Source organism: Myotis yumanensis, unplaced genomic scaffold (assembly GCF_028538775.1).
Source record: "Myotis yumanensis isolate MYYU_CA2020_CCGP unplaced genomic scaffold, mMyoYum1.0.hap1 SCAF_9, whole genome shotgun sequence".
NCBI classification, from domain to species: domain Eukaryota; kingdom Metazoa; phylum Chordata; class Mammalia; order Chiroptera; family Vespertilionidae; genus Myotis; species Myotis yumanensis.
Window position 1 is genome coordinate 40,577,950 of NW_027223760.1, and position 18,855 is coordinate 40,596,804.

The 18,855-nt window shown below is 37.7% G+C and overlaps 1 protein-coding gene across 1 annotated transcript in view; it reads right to left on the bottom strand.

The window, feature by feature from the left end:
* Window positions 1-301: 301 nt before the first annotated feature.
* SEMA3E (semaphorin 3E) overlaps window positions 302-18,855 on the bottom strand; it is a 233,406-nt gene continuing 214,852 nt past the window's right edge. Inside the window, exon 17 of the mRNA XM_070424157.1 lies at window positions 302-4,492. Within this exon, the coding sequence (XP_070280258.1) occupies window positions 4,040-4,492 (453 nt within the window). The 3' untranslated portion in view covers window positions 302-4,039. The remainder of the gene's footprint in view (window positions 4,493-18,855) is intronic.

The window sequence follows — 18,855 nt, forward strand, 5'->3', positions numbered from 1 at the left end:
CAAAATCGTAGACATCCTGCTGGTTACCATTCTAAAAGCTTCATTTCCGGCTGCTGGTCCTAGGAACATGATGCCTAAACATAAACCCCACTGCTGCAAAGTAATGAGATGAATGGCCTTGTTCCTCCTTAAGAAAGTTGACTCACGTATTTACAAGGAAAGAGAACGGAATTGTTTCCTAACTTCTTAAAAAAGAGTGGTACTCTAGCATTGTACGGTTACATCTCGGCTTGACATGTTGTGAAACTTGAATTCAACTAGCAAAAAACTTAGAAAACACTCCTCAAAAAGCATGTAAGGATTTAGCAAATATTTATTTATCATCTATGTTAAACTAAATGGGAATTGTACATAATGGTACAGATGAATTATGCAGTGCACAGTGGCAAATCCATGTGACAGTCAATGGTCTTCGCAGCTTGCCACCAGATGATAAGTCTCATGGCTTATAATCCGTGAAAAGAAATAATATGGCACATGCTGTTATGGACCCAGGCAAGCACATAAAAGGAAGCCATACAGACAAGAATATGCCGATATAGTACTCTAGCTTATAACTAAGCCATTTAGACAAACAGAATACATTTGGTTTACAATGAGAGCCAAAATATAATGCTATCTTCCCAGAAAAATAAAATAAACATGCCAGCTTAAATAACACACTACATTCAAAAGAGTGTTCGTGGAAATCTAGTATTTATATCTGATTTAAATGCAACAATGCTGTCCTTAAAAATGAGCACTGCTTTTGAAAAATTATCTCGATGTGATACTCCGCCGTAAGAAAAAGAATGACTTCCCACTGCATCATAACTGCAGCACTTCTTTGTGATCTCAAATACCTACACAATGCTAAGTAATTTTCTTTATCAGGCTAAACACAACTCATTTTTAAGGACAATGGCTGCTGTATCTGTTTCATGCGAAACACCAACACTCAAAATGATTTATTGTATTTTACAAATTTTACAAATGTTCATAATCACTATGAAGATTTACAAAACCCTACACCCTATAGCAAATATTAAGCACAATAAAAACATCATAAGTACTCAACTAATTTGGGGAAGGAAAAACTCTCATATATATGGAATTGCCACTTAATAAATAGGCAAAGTCTTTCTTCCAGAGCCCTCATTAGTATCTATTTCTATTTTTAATCCCTGTTTCACCATGTTGATAGCCTTGTGCTGAAATATTCAGTAATAAACACAAAAGTAAAATTAGCCATCTAAGACGGTAGGCATGGAAGAGGCGTCGCAAATCATGATGTAAAATACCTTCCAGTTGAAATCCTCCCTGCTAACAAACCTGCATCTGTAGCTCAATGGGTGATGTAGGTGTTCATTGTGATGTCAAGGCTCATTTAGCCACAGGTACCCTCTCAACAGGGAATAACATAGAATAGGCTGAAGAAGCAGTAGACAGTCCCTGCATGGAGGTGCCCCATTTGAAACTAGGGTCGGTGGTGATGATTCTTTTTCAGCTGTCTTTTCCCGGAGGGAATCTTTCTCCTTCACTGAGTTTATGTCTGGAGAAAATGAGGTGGGGTTGGGGCAAAATCTGAATTCTTCCAGGTGGTTAGGCATGCCTTTCCCAAGTTCAAGAAAGAGGGGATAAATATCAATTCATTTGTGATTTTTTTTCCAAGCCTGAACATTTCTGAAATGAGATTCTGAATTTGAGTTTTAATCCCAGAAAAAAGCAAACAAAAGACCTGGAATGTGTTTTTGTGGTACATTTCAGATTCTCAAGGACAGAGCAACATAAATTGTTGGCTTGTCCTTTGAGAGGGCCATGCATTTTTCTTAAAGTACGTCATGATGTGTGTGTGCATGCACGTGGTGGGGGGAGTGATGGAAGTGGGTGTGTGTGGGGGGGTGCAGAGAGAAAATTGAAACAAAAAGCACATGTATATACATATACCTGTATATGAATATATATGGAATTTAGTGATTTCACTGAATTGTGTATTTCAGTCTTCAAAAGCTTATTTGGCTTGTATTTATTTTTTTCAGAATCAAGTTTAGCATTTTACGTAAATATATCTTTTTTCTGGTTAATAGTTTTAGCTTAAAAGCATGTAGGTCCATTCAATTCTTAAGACACATCATAGAAAAGTTATTTCCCTCAGTTTTAGTTATCCAGTTGTCAAATAGTTTAGTTCATAAGTGACATTGTCATTATTATTAACTGGTTGTATGTGTGGAGATTAAAATGATAACTGCTTATGCTTTATCTGCCATAATTTTTTTTCTTAAATTTCAAATACAGGAGGAAAATCCTGCTTTCCCTTCTCTTGTGTTAATGGAAGAATATTTTCAATAAATTGTGTTTATTGACTTATCTGTTCACTTTGAGTGTTTTGGACATAACCTTTGCAAAGGGTCTTGTGATCTGTGGTTATGGTTCTATTTTTCTACATCTGGCAGCTTTACTGAAATACATCTTTTTAATGCAACTTTCAATACATTGTTTCCAGTTAATATTGGTGGGCAGCAATGACCTCCAGTGGATTCTTATGTACATAGCAACTGAGTTTTTCAGAGAATGTTTATTTTCAATATATTTGTATCTTTTAGACCTTTTGTAAGCTGGGCAACTTACTGAATGAACTCTTTAAACTTTCTTGAAACATTTATGTATTTGGTAATTTTAGAATAAAATGGAAAGACATTACAAGTTATCAACATGTTGGACTTTCTTATTTATACATCCTCTAAGCTAATTTTGAAAACTAAAATGAATATTATTCAAGATTAACATTTAAATAGTCATACTTCTTTTTATATGTAATCCACTTGCTTTTAATTTTTATTGAAATGAAAAATCTTAAAAGTTATATTTTAGAAAGGTAATTGCTACATAAAAGAGAAGAAAAAACTTCAGGAAATAAACATTTTCAATAATAAAATCTCCTGATACTATTTATAAGAGAAAAGTAAAAGTGCTCTGAACATCATGGGAGTTAGGCGAACTCATGAAATAATTTTCCATTTGTTAATATAAAATAGAGGAAAATTTGACATCTCAGAGCAAAATGCTTTAATATTTTTTTCAGAAATAAAGATTATGTTTCTGGAATATATTTTATATTTCAGAAAAGATTACTTAGAAGACATACAATTTAAGTTTTTATAGAGGTTCAGTGCTATAATATCATTTTTGGCTTGTGAGGTAATAAGTTATTAACATCTTAAAGCATGACATAAGCATTAGCGCATCGTTATTTCAGTTAGTTTTTTTTTTCTAAAAATGGATTAGATATACTACTGAGAAACTTTCAAATCTTTACTAGACAAATTGTAGAGGAATATACTTTTCTACCAGAAGAGGGCAGCAAAATTTTTCAATAAGAGTTCTAACTGTAAGTCCATCTGTTTTGACATTCTTTGAGATCTTTCTGAGAAGTTACCTTCACTTAATTCTTCTCTTCACTCCATGGTGCAATGAATGTTTTATGAAGGACACAATTGTCAAGGTGACCACAATTTTCCTTTCATGGTTTACAATAATTACAACACACCTTGGCTCATGGCTTTGACAACACTAATACAATCATTTTTAAAACGTACAGACAGTTAACATGAGAATATTAAACTATCTGATACTAAGTGTGGAGGAAAGGCAAAATTCAGAAAGATTAAAACATTTATTTTATTTTTCCATGATTATTTAAATCTCAAAATTTTCATCAATATTCCCATTATCTTACGTCTAGCAAGAGTAAAGTAATAATTGCCTTGGAAAAGCAGTCAAGTACTCAAAACTACAACTATCGTCACTTTTTGATAAATATAATGTGAAACCATTGAACCATACACTTATTTTAAAAAAATTAGTTAACTTATATGATGTTTAACCAGTCAAATGAGTATGTAGAATAATTTATCGTAACACCTCCTAGTCATTTCTGTATTACAGAAATATCTTTTTAAAATAATGCACAGAAGTTGGATGATTTCTCATTCTTTTTTTTTCTTTTGCTTTTAGGTTTCAAATATAAATTCTTCAGAATCCAGTGGATTGTTTCACCTCATCAGGAGTCCAGCGTGTGCCTGGGCAGGCGATAGTGCTCAGCTTTGGGACGGAGCTTCTTTTCCTGTGGGTTAGCATACTTCCACTTGGAAGGTGACATTTTGTGCTTTTTCCTCTTCTTATCTGTGCACCATACCTTTTCACAGTATTCTTCCACTCTCTGGAAGTTGCTATAACCAATCAGCTGCAAGAATTCCTTATACCATGGCTTTGCTCCGTGCGGGATACTACTGTGAGCTGGACAAGGCATCTTGGGAGGCCTGTCCTCTTCGTAGTCTTTGTTAAACATTTCCTCCACGCGCTCCTCTTCTACGACCTCCAGGGTGATTTTACGGACAGTGTGGACAAAACTATGCTCTACTGTCTGGCAAAAATATGTACCAGCATCCATTTTGCGCACCCTTAGGAAGAGTAAACCGAGGTCCATCTTAACCACTCTATCATCTGTCTTCACCTGCAATAACAAAAAAAAAAAATAATGACACCGGACTATTATCCAGAAGAATATTATACCAACCTTAACGTATCTTTATTTTGTTCATTTTCATTATAACATGATGAAATAAATGTCATATATATGAGAGAGGGGAGGGGGCCTAATTAAATAAATCAGTTCTCCCTCTCTCTGAACTAAATTATATTTGAGGTCACTTTAAGGTCATTTTACATCCACATATTTTTAATATGTTTTTATCGATTTTAGAGAGCATGAGAAAGGGAGAGGAAGAGAGAGAGAAACATCGACGAGAGAGAACCAGTGATTGTCTGTCTCCTGCACATCGCTTACTAGGGATCAAGCCAACAGCCCGGGCATGTGTCTTGACTGGGAATCCAACCAGTGACCTCTTGTGCATAGGATGATGCTCAACCAACTTAGCTACACTGGCCAGAGCCATCAATATTTTTTAAGAGCAAAGTGAGTGAGCTTTCAATTATTAGAAAAATATTTAGTTCTATATAGCACTCAAAGTTAAAGTGAAATGACAATTTGTAAAATTTGTTTAATTTCTTTTTTAATGGAAAGAACAATTCCATTTCTCAAATTATTAGTTCAGGGGTTCTTATGTGTTTCGGATAAGAATGACCAATGTTACTACAAGGATTTCTATTTAGAGAGCTGGACTACCTTCACCCTCTCCCCTTCTAAAAAAAAAAAAATCTTCTCTCTTAATTATTCACCTCTATATTTCCTTGAGCTAAAAGGCAAACTGTTATATGTTTTCATGTGGCCCAGGATCACATGATGCTGGTATAAAAGTGATTTACACTGTACTCTCTGATTTTCCCTTTGACAATACAAAACAAGAGCAGTATTCAACTTTGCCAATATAATAGGGCATAGCAGCCACAACCACGACCACGTTGGCAGTAAAGGCCATTCCAACAAGCATGTTTTTGAGCCAGTAGTAGGTCCTGGCATGGCCCACCAAGCTCAGCTCTCCCAGGCCTTGGTCAGTTTGGCCATGTCCAAAGTTGCAATGTGACTGACTCATCATACATGATTACTCATGTGTGGTCATTTATATCATTGGTGATAATGTGGCAAAATGGCCTTAGTGCTAGAGTGAGAGTTTGTACCGCAAATGGGAATGTTAATGATAAATTACAAGGCTCCCTGGGGCATTTTGTCAGCTGCGCAAGGTAAATTAATCACTCAGAAGCTTCAGAGTGACACAGTTGGATGACAAAAGGAGCTCCATATGTCCTTCATAGGTGCTTCCCTTGACTTGGAAGGACCAGGCCCTGGCAGACAAAATGCTATAGTCATTCACTCAAGAAGTTCTCCAGTGAGGAGCCAGGAAGAGCCCTCAAACCAAAGCTTTTATTGTACATGAAAACAATAAAACCTAAAAAATAGGTTTTACTGAGAATCTAGCCTTAGCACCTGCCACAACCAATAACTCTTAAAGGACTTTGAGTTGCTCTGCTCAGTTTAACTGGGCCTTTTGCCAATTTTCCCTTCACCACTAGCTTTCTCCATGTATTGCAACCTGCCTATGACCACACCATGCTTCTCATGATACTGACTCTGAAGGACAGCACCCATTGTTTTTAAACTTGTGGCAGCATTTGACATAATGGACTGGCCTACTTAACTGTCTTTTTTTTTCTGTGTAGTATAAGCCATTTACTGTCCTGGGACTTTTCTTGGTGTCTTCTGTAGATCTCTCATTCCCTCTAAGGCAAATCCTCTGTCCTTCTCTGATCTCATGTTTTATTTGCATCCATTTGATAATTCTTCTATTTCCTAATTTCAATCAGCTTCTTTAAAATGGTACAACTTGCACATAGATAATCCATTGTTGTTTTTTTTGTTCCCTATAAATTACGAAACACTAACCGAGACTTATATATCCTTCATTATCTACAATTCAGTGTCTTTTCACTTAGACTCCCCCCAATTACTTATTTCCCTATTTCTGACAATTACATCATCATTCTTCTATAGATGCTTCAGATAGTCGCTCTATCTGAAAGTGTTTATCATTATCACAGGGTGTCCCCCCAAAATGTATACATACTTTAACAGCTGATAGCTCAATTTTGAAAATGAAATGTATTTTAATAAACACTGCCTTTATAATGATTCAAAGTCTGCATACATTTTTTGGGATACCATATATACTTCTCTCTCATTAGTATCCTCATATCCAACAGATCTCAAATTCCCATCAACATTTCTTCATTGATGAGCATCAGAAACATCCATTCCATTTTATCATTTTTGCTACAATGCTAGACTCCTACTTCACGACCTGTTCTTTGACCTTATCTCATGGCAGACTCTCTCCAAATCTCCTTTTTTTCTGTTCTTGCTTTCATGTCCAGCTGGATTCTGTTTCAGAACCTATAATCTTGTCTCTGTCTAAAGAAACTTCCCAATGTCTGGCCTGATTCCTTCTCATTCAGAAAGGCTGACCTAAATGTTATCTCTTCAAACAGGCCTCCCTCACACCCCTATAAAAGTGTCCTTATTTCCTTCTTATCATCATTATTTGCAAATATAAACAGCCCTTGCATTAACTTTCTTCTGATTGGTAGCTTTACCCTTTATTTCAGCAAATGAGTACTATTTTACTCTTCTTCAAAGTTCACTTCCTTTTGTCACGCTCCTGATTGGGTGCTTATTCAGACTCTCTGTTGCTTGCCTGAGCAGGTGAGAATTGTCCAATTAACCAGATCCTGCCTTTGTAAATCTATATCCCAACAGCTCAAGATAGAGCTTCTCACACTGGGGTTGGTGGAATAGTTGCATTTCTGAGATCAATGAGTTTTCTATAAGAATTTCTTAGATTAATGTGATTATTTCCATTATAATCAATATACATTTTAAAAGAACTATATTTGGGATCATGTGGAAGATCCTCATTGTTAGTATTTTTGTTTATCATAGATCTGATCCACGTTCAAAGCTTTGAGAGTTTCCAGCTGTTAAGGAGGACAAAGATGGATTTAATATGTTAATGATATGTTCCAGCCAAATGAAAACCAAACAGCATCCTTATGTAGTAATGCATATAAAAAGTTTTGAAGTCACTTGAATAAAGTGTTAAGGGGATTGAGTCATCACATGGCACACAGTGCTATAGGCAGATGTTTTATATATTCACACACACATATGTGGTAGTCTGCGTCCCATTTTACTTCCATGGAGATACCTCATTTCAGTGGGAAAAAAATCATCCAATTAAATATACATTTAAATGATGTATAAATTTGCTTATATTTTATTTGTAAATATGTTTGTTTTTTATTTGAATAAAAGTTACAAGTATACAGGATGCATTTCTGGTTTGATTCTTGTGAACATTTAATAAACATTTTAATAATAGTCATGCTACCGGCCCAAGGACAATGCTATAATTTTAAGGGCAGGTAGTGGGGACAACTTACAGAATAATAGAGTCAAATCCTCCTCTTCATAACTCCTTCTGCTCTCAGTTCCCTGTCTTGCAATCTAATTTCCCACTTCCATGTCTTATTCCTTCTTCTCCTTAGTAAACTCCTTTCTACCGTTTGTCAGTCCATTTTTAAAATTTCCTGCCAGGCTTAAACTTTCACATCTTAAATGAATAGTTTCTTTATGGCCCATAAATATGTTTTGTTTCTTTTTGTAACTCAAAAGCGTTCATATTTGTAGCATACAAGATGGTATTAATAATCCTCTTCAAATATTTTTTTCATGAAAGTTTCATCTCTTTAATACAGGGTGGGGCAAAAGTAGGTTTGCAGTTGTTCATGTGGAAAATAATACAATCTATAATAATATAAGCGTAATATGCTAATGAGACTGGACAGCCAAATGACCTTCCAGACGTCCTTCTGGACATCCTTCCAAACGAAGCCATGGTGGCAGGGTCCAAGGCAGAGGTGGTTAGGGGTGATCAGGCAGGCAGGCAAGCAGTTAGGGGCAATCAGGCAGGCAGGTGAGCAGTTAGGGGCAATCAGGCAGGCAGGCAGAGGCAATTAGGGGTGATCAGGCAGGCAGGCCAGTGGTTGGGGGTGATAAGGCAGACAGGCGAGCGGTTAGGGGCGATCAGGCAGGCAGGCAGAGTGGTCAGGGGTGATCAGGCAGGCAGGCAGGTGAGTGGTTAGGAGCCATGGACCTGGGTTTAGGTCCCGACCAGATTGGGCCTAAACCAGGAGTTGGATATCCCCTAAGGGGTCCCAGATTGCAAGAGGGTGCAGGCCAGGCTGAGGGATGCCCCTCCCCCCACCCCCGTTCATGAATCTCATGCATCAGGCCTCTAGTAATCTATAATAATAAAAGCATAGTATGCTAATTAGACTGGATGTCCTTCCAGATGTCCTTCTGGATGACCTTCCGGACAAAGCTGGGGCTGTGAGAGAAGCCTGGTCCTGGGTGCCCGCCGACGGCCAGAGGGAAGCCCGGGTCCCAGGTGCTAGAGGGAAGTCGGTGCTGGCAGCCAGGGGAAGGAAGGCCTACTCTTGCACAAATTTCGTGCATCGGGCCTCTAATTAATAAATAATAATATAAGAATAAACTCTGTTTACTCACAACTGTAAACCTATTTTTGCCTCACCCTGTATAATAAGTTTCATAAGGGCAAAGGCTTATCTCTTAATTATTATGATTATTCCATAATGAGTAGAGTGCTCAGAACATAGTGAAAATGAAAACTTATTAATCTGTTCAGAGTATACTAGCAAGACAATGAGGTATACCAATAAGGATATAGTAATTCACCATTTCTATGTAAACCCAATAATGATTTCGCTAGGAAAGAAGCAAGCATAATTTGAGAAACAGTTAGCAACTAGTGTAAAGGGCTATGTATGCTTCACAGATACATAGGAAAAGCAGCTCTGGGAAACTGCCTTCACCTGAAAGCATCTGCACACAAACATCCTCACTGGATATGATGATCCTTTGTTCTCTCTCTGCTAACTCTCCTGGGAGAGTGAATCACATAAGATAAAACATAAAAGTCACCTAGCCCATATCCTGGCAAATAGCAATCAGTTCATGAAAGTGTTTTAAAATAAAACAAAAAGCAAAAGTGATATAAATACAAATCATTGATCTCTGGAGAAGAGTGCTTTAAAAAAAATCTGTCAAAAAAGAAGGAATTTCTTCCATTATCAGAAACCCAAGCTTAAGAAACATGGCATTGTGTGTGTGTATAAAGTCCAGACGAGTTTGAAGATGTGGAAGCAAGATGACTATAATGGGAATTGTTCTACCTCATTTATTTGCATATTAGAGATAGGGCCTGTCTCAGAATTCAGGTCTCTCCTCCTGGTTACAGTGAATCAGAAATTCAAGAATAAAAGTAGTGTTAATTCTCAGATCTGGATGATTGTACACTGTGTAGATTAAATCACCTTGAAAGTTAAGCTTGACTTCCACAGCCTATGAATTCCTAAAAATAATAAATGACTTAGAGATTTGTATTTGAAGTCCTTCCACGATTTAATCTTTCCACTTTAGTTAACATGGGTACCTTCGACTTCAAACCCTGATTACAGAAGTGTTTTTCATCCAGTTGTTCTTTTTCCTGCGTCTGCAGACCAGATTTACTTGGTCAATAAGATGGTACATAATACATCATTTTATCAAATATTCTTATAGGTAATATAAAAACATACAGAATTTCTTACTGGAAATGGTTTTAATATTCTTAGCTATAAAGATTGATTCAGTATGTTTCATAATGTCAAATAACAAAAGTAATTGAACAAAGAACCCTGCACATCTGGTAGCTGGTCAGGAAGAAGCCATGATTTTCATGTGTCTCAACTATATGGCTCCATACTTTTCATAGGCCTTGAACTGGTTTAGTTCAGAATATATTTAACAATGAAATCAGTTTTAGTCAAGAAATAATGACTAACAATTTATATGTTTGTTTGTTTATCTGGCCTGTCTTCAATTCAAAATGATTTTTTGGTGGACTTACAGAAATATATTGTTTATGACAGCATAAAAATAAAAAAATTCTATTATTAAAAACACTTTCCAATATGAACCTGCTACATGAGAAAGATGATTACCCAATAGAGACAGGGTGAGTTCTTAATAGCTCATTTAAGAAATCTGTTTCACTATATATAAAACAAAGTTGTATTTATACTTCAGATTAAAGATCCAAATGTGAAAAATTTATTTAACAAAAGAAGATGATGAGAGGAAAATTAGCATAAATAAGAACTCAAAACCATACTGTGAAAAAATGTTATATTAAAAAACACCAACTATATCAAAGAAGAAATTTTAAACATTTATATTCAAGAATGGATTAATATATAGAAGGTACAAAGAATTCCTGAAAGTAAAGAGAGATATATGAGAAAAATGGGAAAAAGTATATAAACAGGAAATTAAGAGAAACCCAAATGCTTAATAAGTATTCAAGTTATGTTCAACGAGTAATAGTAATTTTAGAAATGCAAATTTAAAAATGATACTACCTTACACACAGAAGAAAGGAAAAAACTAGAAAATACTAAATATTGGTGAGGATGTGGGGAAATGGGAGCTTTGAGAGTGAAAATGGTGAAGAAATTCTGGAAAGTAAGTCAATAATAATTAGAGAAATGAAGGATTTTGATAGTTAATAATGCAAAAATTTACATGCTGATCTATAAGGTATTATTTGCAGAGATGATCATTAAAGACATAGTAGTGGGAATTGATGACACTTTGGTCCACTCTGAGGAGAATGGATCAATTAAGAGCAATGAATGCCTGCTATGTTCAATTAGTAACAGAAACAATGAACTAGAGACACACAACAACAGTGATAAGCCATAGAAACATAGTGTTGAGTTTTAAAAAGTAAGAAGAAGCAGCATAAGATCTATAGCATATTTATTTTTATGGCTCATGCAAACTCAAAATGTTATATACTCATTCAATATACAAATGTGGTATTGGACACCTTGCAATCATTACAATGATGCATCTGAGGAAACAAGATGAAAGTGGAGAAAGGTGGTCCAAGAAAAATAAAATCAAACAAGAGGGGACTTGTGTGGACAGATCATGACAATGTGCTGTGAATAAATTAGTATGCTTAACTAAACTATGCATCTGAAAGTAATAAATAGGAACCAAAATGCAAAAAACAAACCAAAGATAAAAACAAACAACAACAAAAACCCCTCCAGTTGTTTGTAATGATTATCCTGGTGTGGCAACCAATAAGTTTGTTTGTAATCTGTTCATGCTTGAGTATTATACAGTCATATGATTATATAACTACTTAATTATATAATCAGTTTAAGGGTATTTTAAAAAAATTTTTCCACAGATAAGAATATCAGGATGATCAGGATGAAGGGAAAGTAGGAGGACAGAGGATACAAGTAAAGCTAATGTTTGAAAACAAAAATGCACATCATAAAGCACTAAACCACTACTATAACTGGAGTACAACTTCAATTCTAAATCGCCTAGTGATCAAAAGCAAGAAGAAAGTATGATTAATTCTAAGATCTAAATGTCTCTTAAATATATATTTAAAATTATTCCTTATAAGAACTAATATATTTAAAATTATTCACTATAAGAACTACATCTTTTCCTGGCATGGAAGCCTGAGTAAAATCTCTTCTGTGTTTTCATAAAATGAGAGGCAGGCATCCAACCAATAGCACTACAATAAATTCATTTCCTTCAGGTAACACCTCAGGGTTATGTGAGGACAAGGTTCCCAAGTACAGTTCAATCTGAGCTATTCTATGGGCCTAACCAATGTGGTACAGATACACAGCTCTAAGCTGCTACATTTTTTTTAAAAAATATATTTTATTGATTTTTTACAGAGAGGAAGGGAGGGAGATAGAGAGTTAGAAACATCGATGAGAGAGAAACATCGACCAGCTGCCTCCTGCACATCTCCCACTGGGGATGTGCCCGCAACCCAGGTACATGCCCCTGACCGGAATCGAACCTGGGACCTTTCAGTCCGCAGGCCGACTCTCTATCCACTGAGCCAAACCGGTTTCGGCTGCTGCATTTTTATTAGAGTATATTTTCTATTCTCTAGAAGACTATATGAAGTATAATTTACATGAGAACAAGAAGAATTGTTAAGTGAAAAGAACTAGTATTTTTGAGTAGCTACGCTGTGCCTGGCAATGAGCTTGCTACATTACCATGTTGCTTTGTTTACTTAGATGCCCAGAGTTAGAGGGGTTTCAGTAGGATAAAACATAGATCCACATTTGATTCCATAGATTTAGGAAAGTATGTTTACTTTTCAGAGATGTTTTGAATTCTCTTCGAATATAAAAAGAAGAAAGTTCTATTTAAAAATCTAGATTCATTTCTATTTTTAGAAAGTTGCTTTATATTTTTCATTTCATACAATAGGAACTGTCTTTGCCATTGTGAATGAAAAAGTGAAATTAATGTGTTATACTGCTAATTACTCCAGAACTAAAATATGGGGCAAATGGCATTGTAAAAATACTTCTCAATGCTTCAAAATGTAAATTTTGAATATTTATCCGTAAAGAACTGTTAGTTCAGAAATGATGAGAATATTTTAGACTGAAATAGAAACATCAAAACTACTAAATATGTTTCGAATGAGGCAAATAGTTCATGCACTTCATAATATGAAAACAAAAAACAAAATAAATTATATCAATGTGGAACAAACCTGATGCTTTCAGTACATGTGCATAAAGAAAAAATGAAAACTTATGGCTGTCATTGATTTCTTTAGACTTCCTGTCATGTGTTAGCATTGGTGAAGGTCAAGAAAATATGAGTCATGTTAGCAAACAAGATGGTAAAATAAGGATGTGCTGACATAGTACAACTGCAACATGAAAAGATGTAAATTGTATATTCCAGTTTTTATGTTTTGCTTTTACAAGAGAAGCTGTCTCTATAATGCATTGAATCATCAATAAAATTATGTTTTAATTAAAACTGTACACAGATAGCCTGGATGCAATAAACACGAAGTTAGCTGGAAGGAAGTGCTGATTGTATGTGATCTGAAGTCAAAGTTGAGAAGTGACAACTTTTGGCATAGAGTTAAAAAAAAAATTGAGAGTGAAGTTGAAGTTTTGTAGATTTGATATTAACTTACATTCAATCTCCTGAATTTTCTATAATAAATATGCACATTTGTGCAAAATTTAAGAATTCTATACAATACCTATAATTAGCTATTTTAAAGTGAGATACTTTATTTTTAGGACTCTTAAACACACAAATATATTTCCCTTAAATAGAGAATCTACAGTGGAAAGATCAATGGAGGACCAAGGGGAAATAAACTTTCCATGCTTACCAAAAAATAAATTATAATGCTGGTCTTAGGGACCAGAGCTTATTCACTTGCCTTACACTATTTCTTGCTGATATTTCTCACATATTGAGGGATGTTAGAGAGCTGGTTTTGGCCCGATCCCGCAGGCCAGGCAAAGGGACCCCACTGGTGCACGAATTTGTGCACCAGGCCTCTAGTCTTTTATAATCAACTAGAGGCCTAGCACACAAAAATTTGTGCACTCGGGGGAGGGGGGGCCCCTCAGCCCGGCCTCAGCCCTCTCGCAGTCTGGGACCCCTTGGGAGATAACGACCTGCTGGCTTAGGCCTGCTCCCGGGTGGCAGAGGGCAGGCCCAATCCTTAGGTGCAGCTCCTGGTCGGGCTCAGAGCAGGGCTGATTGGGGAGTTGGGGTGCCGCCCCCTGTCATGCACAGAGCAGGGTGAATCGGGAGGTTGCGATGCCACCCTCAATCATGCTCAGGGTATGGCTGATTGGGGGGTTGGGGCACCGCCCCCTGTCACACTCAAGGCAGGGTCAATGGGGAGGTTGCAGTGCCACCCCGTCACACACAGAGCAGGGCCCATCAGGGGGTTGGGGAGCTCCCCCCTGTCATGCACAGAACAGGGCCCATCAGGGGGTTGGGGAGCTCCCCCCTGTCACACACAGAGTAGGGCCGATAGGGGAGTTGGGGCACCGCCCTCTATTACCCACAGAGCAGGGCCGATCAGGGGGTTGGGGCGCAGCCACTGTCACACTCAGGGCAGGGCCGATGGGGAGGTTATGGCTCTACCCTGTCACATACAGAGCAAGGCCTGAGGGGGGTGGGGGGGCGCCGCCCTCTATCACCCCGCTGCCCTCTATCACCCACAGAGCAGGGCCGATCAGGGGGTTGGGGCGCAGCCACTGTCAGACTCAGGGCAGGGCCGATGGGGAGGTTATGGCTCTACCCTGTCACACACAGAGCAGGGCCTGTGGTGGCGAAGGGGGGGGTTGGGGCGCCGCACCCTGTCACACACAAAGCCACAGGGTGATCAGGGGGTTTGGGCGCTGCCCCCTGTCACGCTGATCCGGTGCCAGGAGCCTCGTGCTCCGCTAATCCCAGTGCTGGGAGGCATTTTACCCTTTTACTATATAGGATAGAGGCCTGGTGCATGGGTGGGGGCTGGCTGGTTTGCCCTGAAGGGTGTCCTGGATCAGGGTGGGGGTCCCCACTGGGGTGCCTGGCCAGCCTGGATGAGGGGATGATGGCTGTTTGCAGCTGGTCACACACCCTTCAGGGTGGGGGTCCCCAATGGGTGCCTGGCCAGTCTGGGTGAGGGGCTGAGGGCTGCTTTCAGGCTGGCGGTTGTTGATTGAAGCTCCCAACCGCTCCTCTTTTTGATTTTATTCTGGGCCAGCTTTAGCTCTGGCTCTAGCTCTGAGAGCAGGTATCTGGTTTGTTTCGGTTCTTTATTTATTTATTTATTTATTTATTTATTTATTTATTTATTTTATTTTATTGCTTAGAGTATTACAAAGGGTATTACATATGTGTCCTTTTTTCCCCCACCCTTGACAATACCCCAGCTTCCCCTACCCCCCAGTGTCTTATGTCCATTGGTTATGCTCATATGCATGCATACAAGTCCTTCGGTTGATCTCTTACCCCCCTCCCTCCTGCCCCCCAACCCTCCCGGCCTTCCCACTGCAGTTTGACAATCTGTGTGAGGCAGCTCTGCCTCTGTATCTATTATTGTTCAAAAGTTTATAATGGTCTCTATTATCCATGAATGAGTGAGATCATGTGGTATTTTTCCTTCATTGGCTGGCTTATTTCACTTAGCATAATGCTCTCCAGTTCCATCCATGCATGCAAATTGTAAGAGTTCCTTCTTTTTTTACAGCAGCATAGTATTCCATCGTGTAGATGTACCACAGTTTTCTAATCCATTCATCTACTGATGGGCACTTAGGCTGTTTCCAGATCTTAGCTATGGTGAATTGTGCTGCTATGAACATCTGGGTACATATATCCTTTCTGATTGGTGTTTCTGGTTTCTTGGGATATATTCCTAGAAGTGGGATCACAGGGTCAAATGGGAGTTCCATTTCCAGTTTTTTGAGGAAACTCCATACTGTCTTCCATAGTGGCTGCACCAGTCTGCATTCCCACCAGCAGTGCACAAGTGTTCCTTTTCTCCACATCCTCTCCAGCACTTGTCGTTTGTTGATTTGTTGATGATAGCCATTCTGACAGGTGTGAGATGGTACCTCATTGTTGTTTTGATTTGCATCTCTCGGATGATTAGTGACTTTGAGCATGTTTTCATATGTCTCTTGGCTTTCTGAATGTCCTCTTTTGAAAGGTGTCTATTTAGATCCTTTGCCCATTTTTTGATTGGATTGTTTATCTTCTTTTTGTTAAGTTGTATGAGTTCCCTATAAATTTTGGAGATTAAGCCCTTATCAGATATGACGTTGGCAAATATGTTTTCCCATGAGGTGGGTTTTCTTGTTGTTTTGTTGATGGTTTCTTTTGCTGTGCAGAAGCTTTTTATTTTGATGTAGTCCCATTTGTTCATTTTCTCTTTAGTTTCAACAGCCCTAGGAGCTGTATCAGTGAAGAAATTGCTTTGGCATATGTCTGAGATTTTGTGGCCTTTGGATTCTTCTAGAATTTTTATGGTTTCCTGTCGTACATTTAAGTCCTTTATCCATTTTGAGTTTATTTTTGTGTATGGTGTAAGTTGGTGGTCTAGTTTCATTTTCTTGCATATATCTGTCCAATTTTCCCAACACCATTTATTGAAGAGACTATCTTGGCTCCATTGTATGTTCTTGCCTCCTTTGTCAAATATTAATTGAGCATATTGGTTCGGGCTAATTTCTGGACTCTCTATTCTATTCCACTGATCTATATGTCTGTTCTTGTGCCAGTACCAGGCAGTTTTGAGAACAGTAGCTTTGTAATACAGCTTGATATCTGGTATTGAGATCCCACCTACTTTGTTCTTTCTCAGGATCGCTGCAGCTATTCAGGGTCTTTTTTTATTCCAGATGAATTTTTGGAGAGTTCGTTCTATATCTTTGAAGTAGGCCATTGGTATTTTAATGGGAAGTGCGTTGAATTTATAGATTGCTTTGGGTAGTATGGACATTTTGATGATGTTGATTCTACCAATCCAAGAACATGGTATGTTCTTCCATCTCTTTATGTCTTCCTCTATCTCTTTTTTCAACGTCCTGTAGTTTTCTGAGTAGAGGTCTTTAACCTCTTTAGATAAGTTTATTCCTAGGTATCTTAATTTTTTTGGTGCGATGGTAAATGGGATTGTTTTCCTAATCTCTCTTTCTGAAAGTTCACTATTGGTGTATAGAAATGCCTCAGATTTCTTGGGGTTAATTTTGTATCCTGCTACATTTCCAAATTCATGTATTAAGTCTAGTAGCTTTTTGATGGAGTCTCTAGGGTTTTGTATGTATAATATCATGTCATCTGCAAATAAGGACAGTTTTACTTCCTCTTTTCCAATTTGGATGCCTTTTATTTCTTCTTCTTGTCTAATTGCAATGGCTAATACTTCCAGGACTATGTTGAACAGGAGTGGTGAGAGTGGGCATCCTTGTCTTGTTCCTGTTCTTAGGGGAAATGGTGTTAGTTTTTGTCCATTGAGTATGATGTTGGCTGTGGGCCTGTCATATATGGCTTTTATTATGTTGAGGTATGATCCTTCTACTCCTACCATGCTGAGAGTTTTTATCAAAAATGCGTGTTGGATTTTGTCAAATGCTTTTTCTGCATCAATTGATATGACCATGTGGTTTTTTTCTTTCAATTTGTTTATGTGATGTATCACGTTTATTGATTTGCGTATATTGTACCATCCTTGCATCCCTGGGATAAATCCTACTTGGTCATGGTGTATGATCTTTCTGATGTACTGCTGGATCCGATTTGCTAAGATTTTGTTGAGGATTTTGGCATCTATGTTCATGAGGGATATTGGCCTGTAATTCTCTTTCATTGTGTTGTCTTTACCTGGTTTTGGTATTAGGATGATGCTGGCTTCATAGAATGAGCTTGGAAGTGTTCCTTCCTCTTGAATTTTTTGTAGTAGTCTGAGGAGGGTAGGCTTTAGTTCTTCCCTGAATGTTTGGTAAAACTCCCCTGTGAAGCCATCTGGTCCTGGGCTTTTGTTTGCTGGAAGCTTTTTGATGACTGCTTCAATTTCTTCCATAGTTATTGGCCTATTGAGATTTTTAGATTCTTCCTGATTGAGTTTTGGAATGTTGTATTTTTCTAGGAATTTGTCCATTTCTTCCAGGTTGTCTAGTTTGTTGGAGTAGAGCTGTCCATAATATTTTTTAACAATCATTTGTATTTCTGTGGGGTCTGTTGTTATTTCGCCTCTATCATTTCTGGTTTTGTTTATTTGGGTCCTCTCTCTTTGCTTCTTGGTGAGCCTGGCTAGAGGTTTGTCAATCTTGTTTATCCTTTCAAAGAACCAGCTCTTGGTTTCATTGATTTTCTGTATTATCTTTTTGGTCTCTATGTCATTTATTTCTGCTCTAATCTTTATTATCTCCTTCCTTCTGCTCACTCTGGGGTTTTCTTGTTGCTCTCTTTCTAATTCTTTGAGTTGTAGAGTTAGATGATTTACTATCATTTTTTCTTGCTTTTTGAGATAGGCCTGTAGAGCTATAAACTTCCCTCTCAGGACTGCTTTCATTGCGTCCCATAGGTTTTGGATTGTTGTGTTTTCATTGTCATTAGTTTCCAGGATGCTTTTAATTTCTTCTTTGATCTCATTGGTAACCCAATCAATATGTAATAACATGCTATTCAGCTTCCAAGTGTTTGAGTATTTTGGGTTTTTTTTTGTAGTTTATTTCTAATATTATGCCATCGTGATCTGAGAAGATGCTTGGTATGATTTCAATCTTCTTGAATTTGGGGAGACTTTGTTTGTGACCCAATATGTGGTCTATTTTTGAATATGTCTTATGAGCCCTTGAGTAGAATGTATATTCCGTGGCTTTGGGGTGAAGTGTTCTGAAGATGTCAATTAAGTCCATCTGATCAAG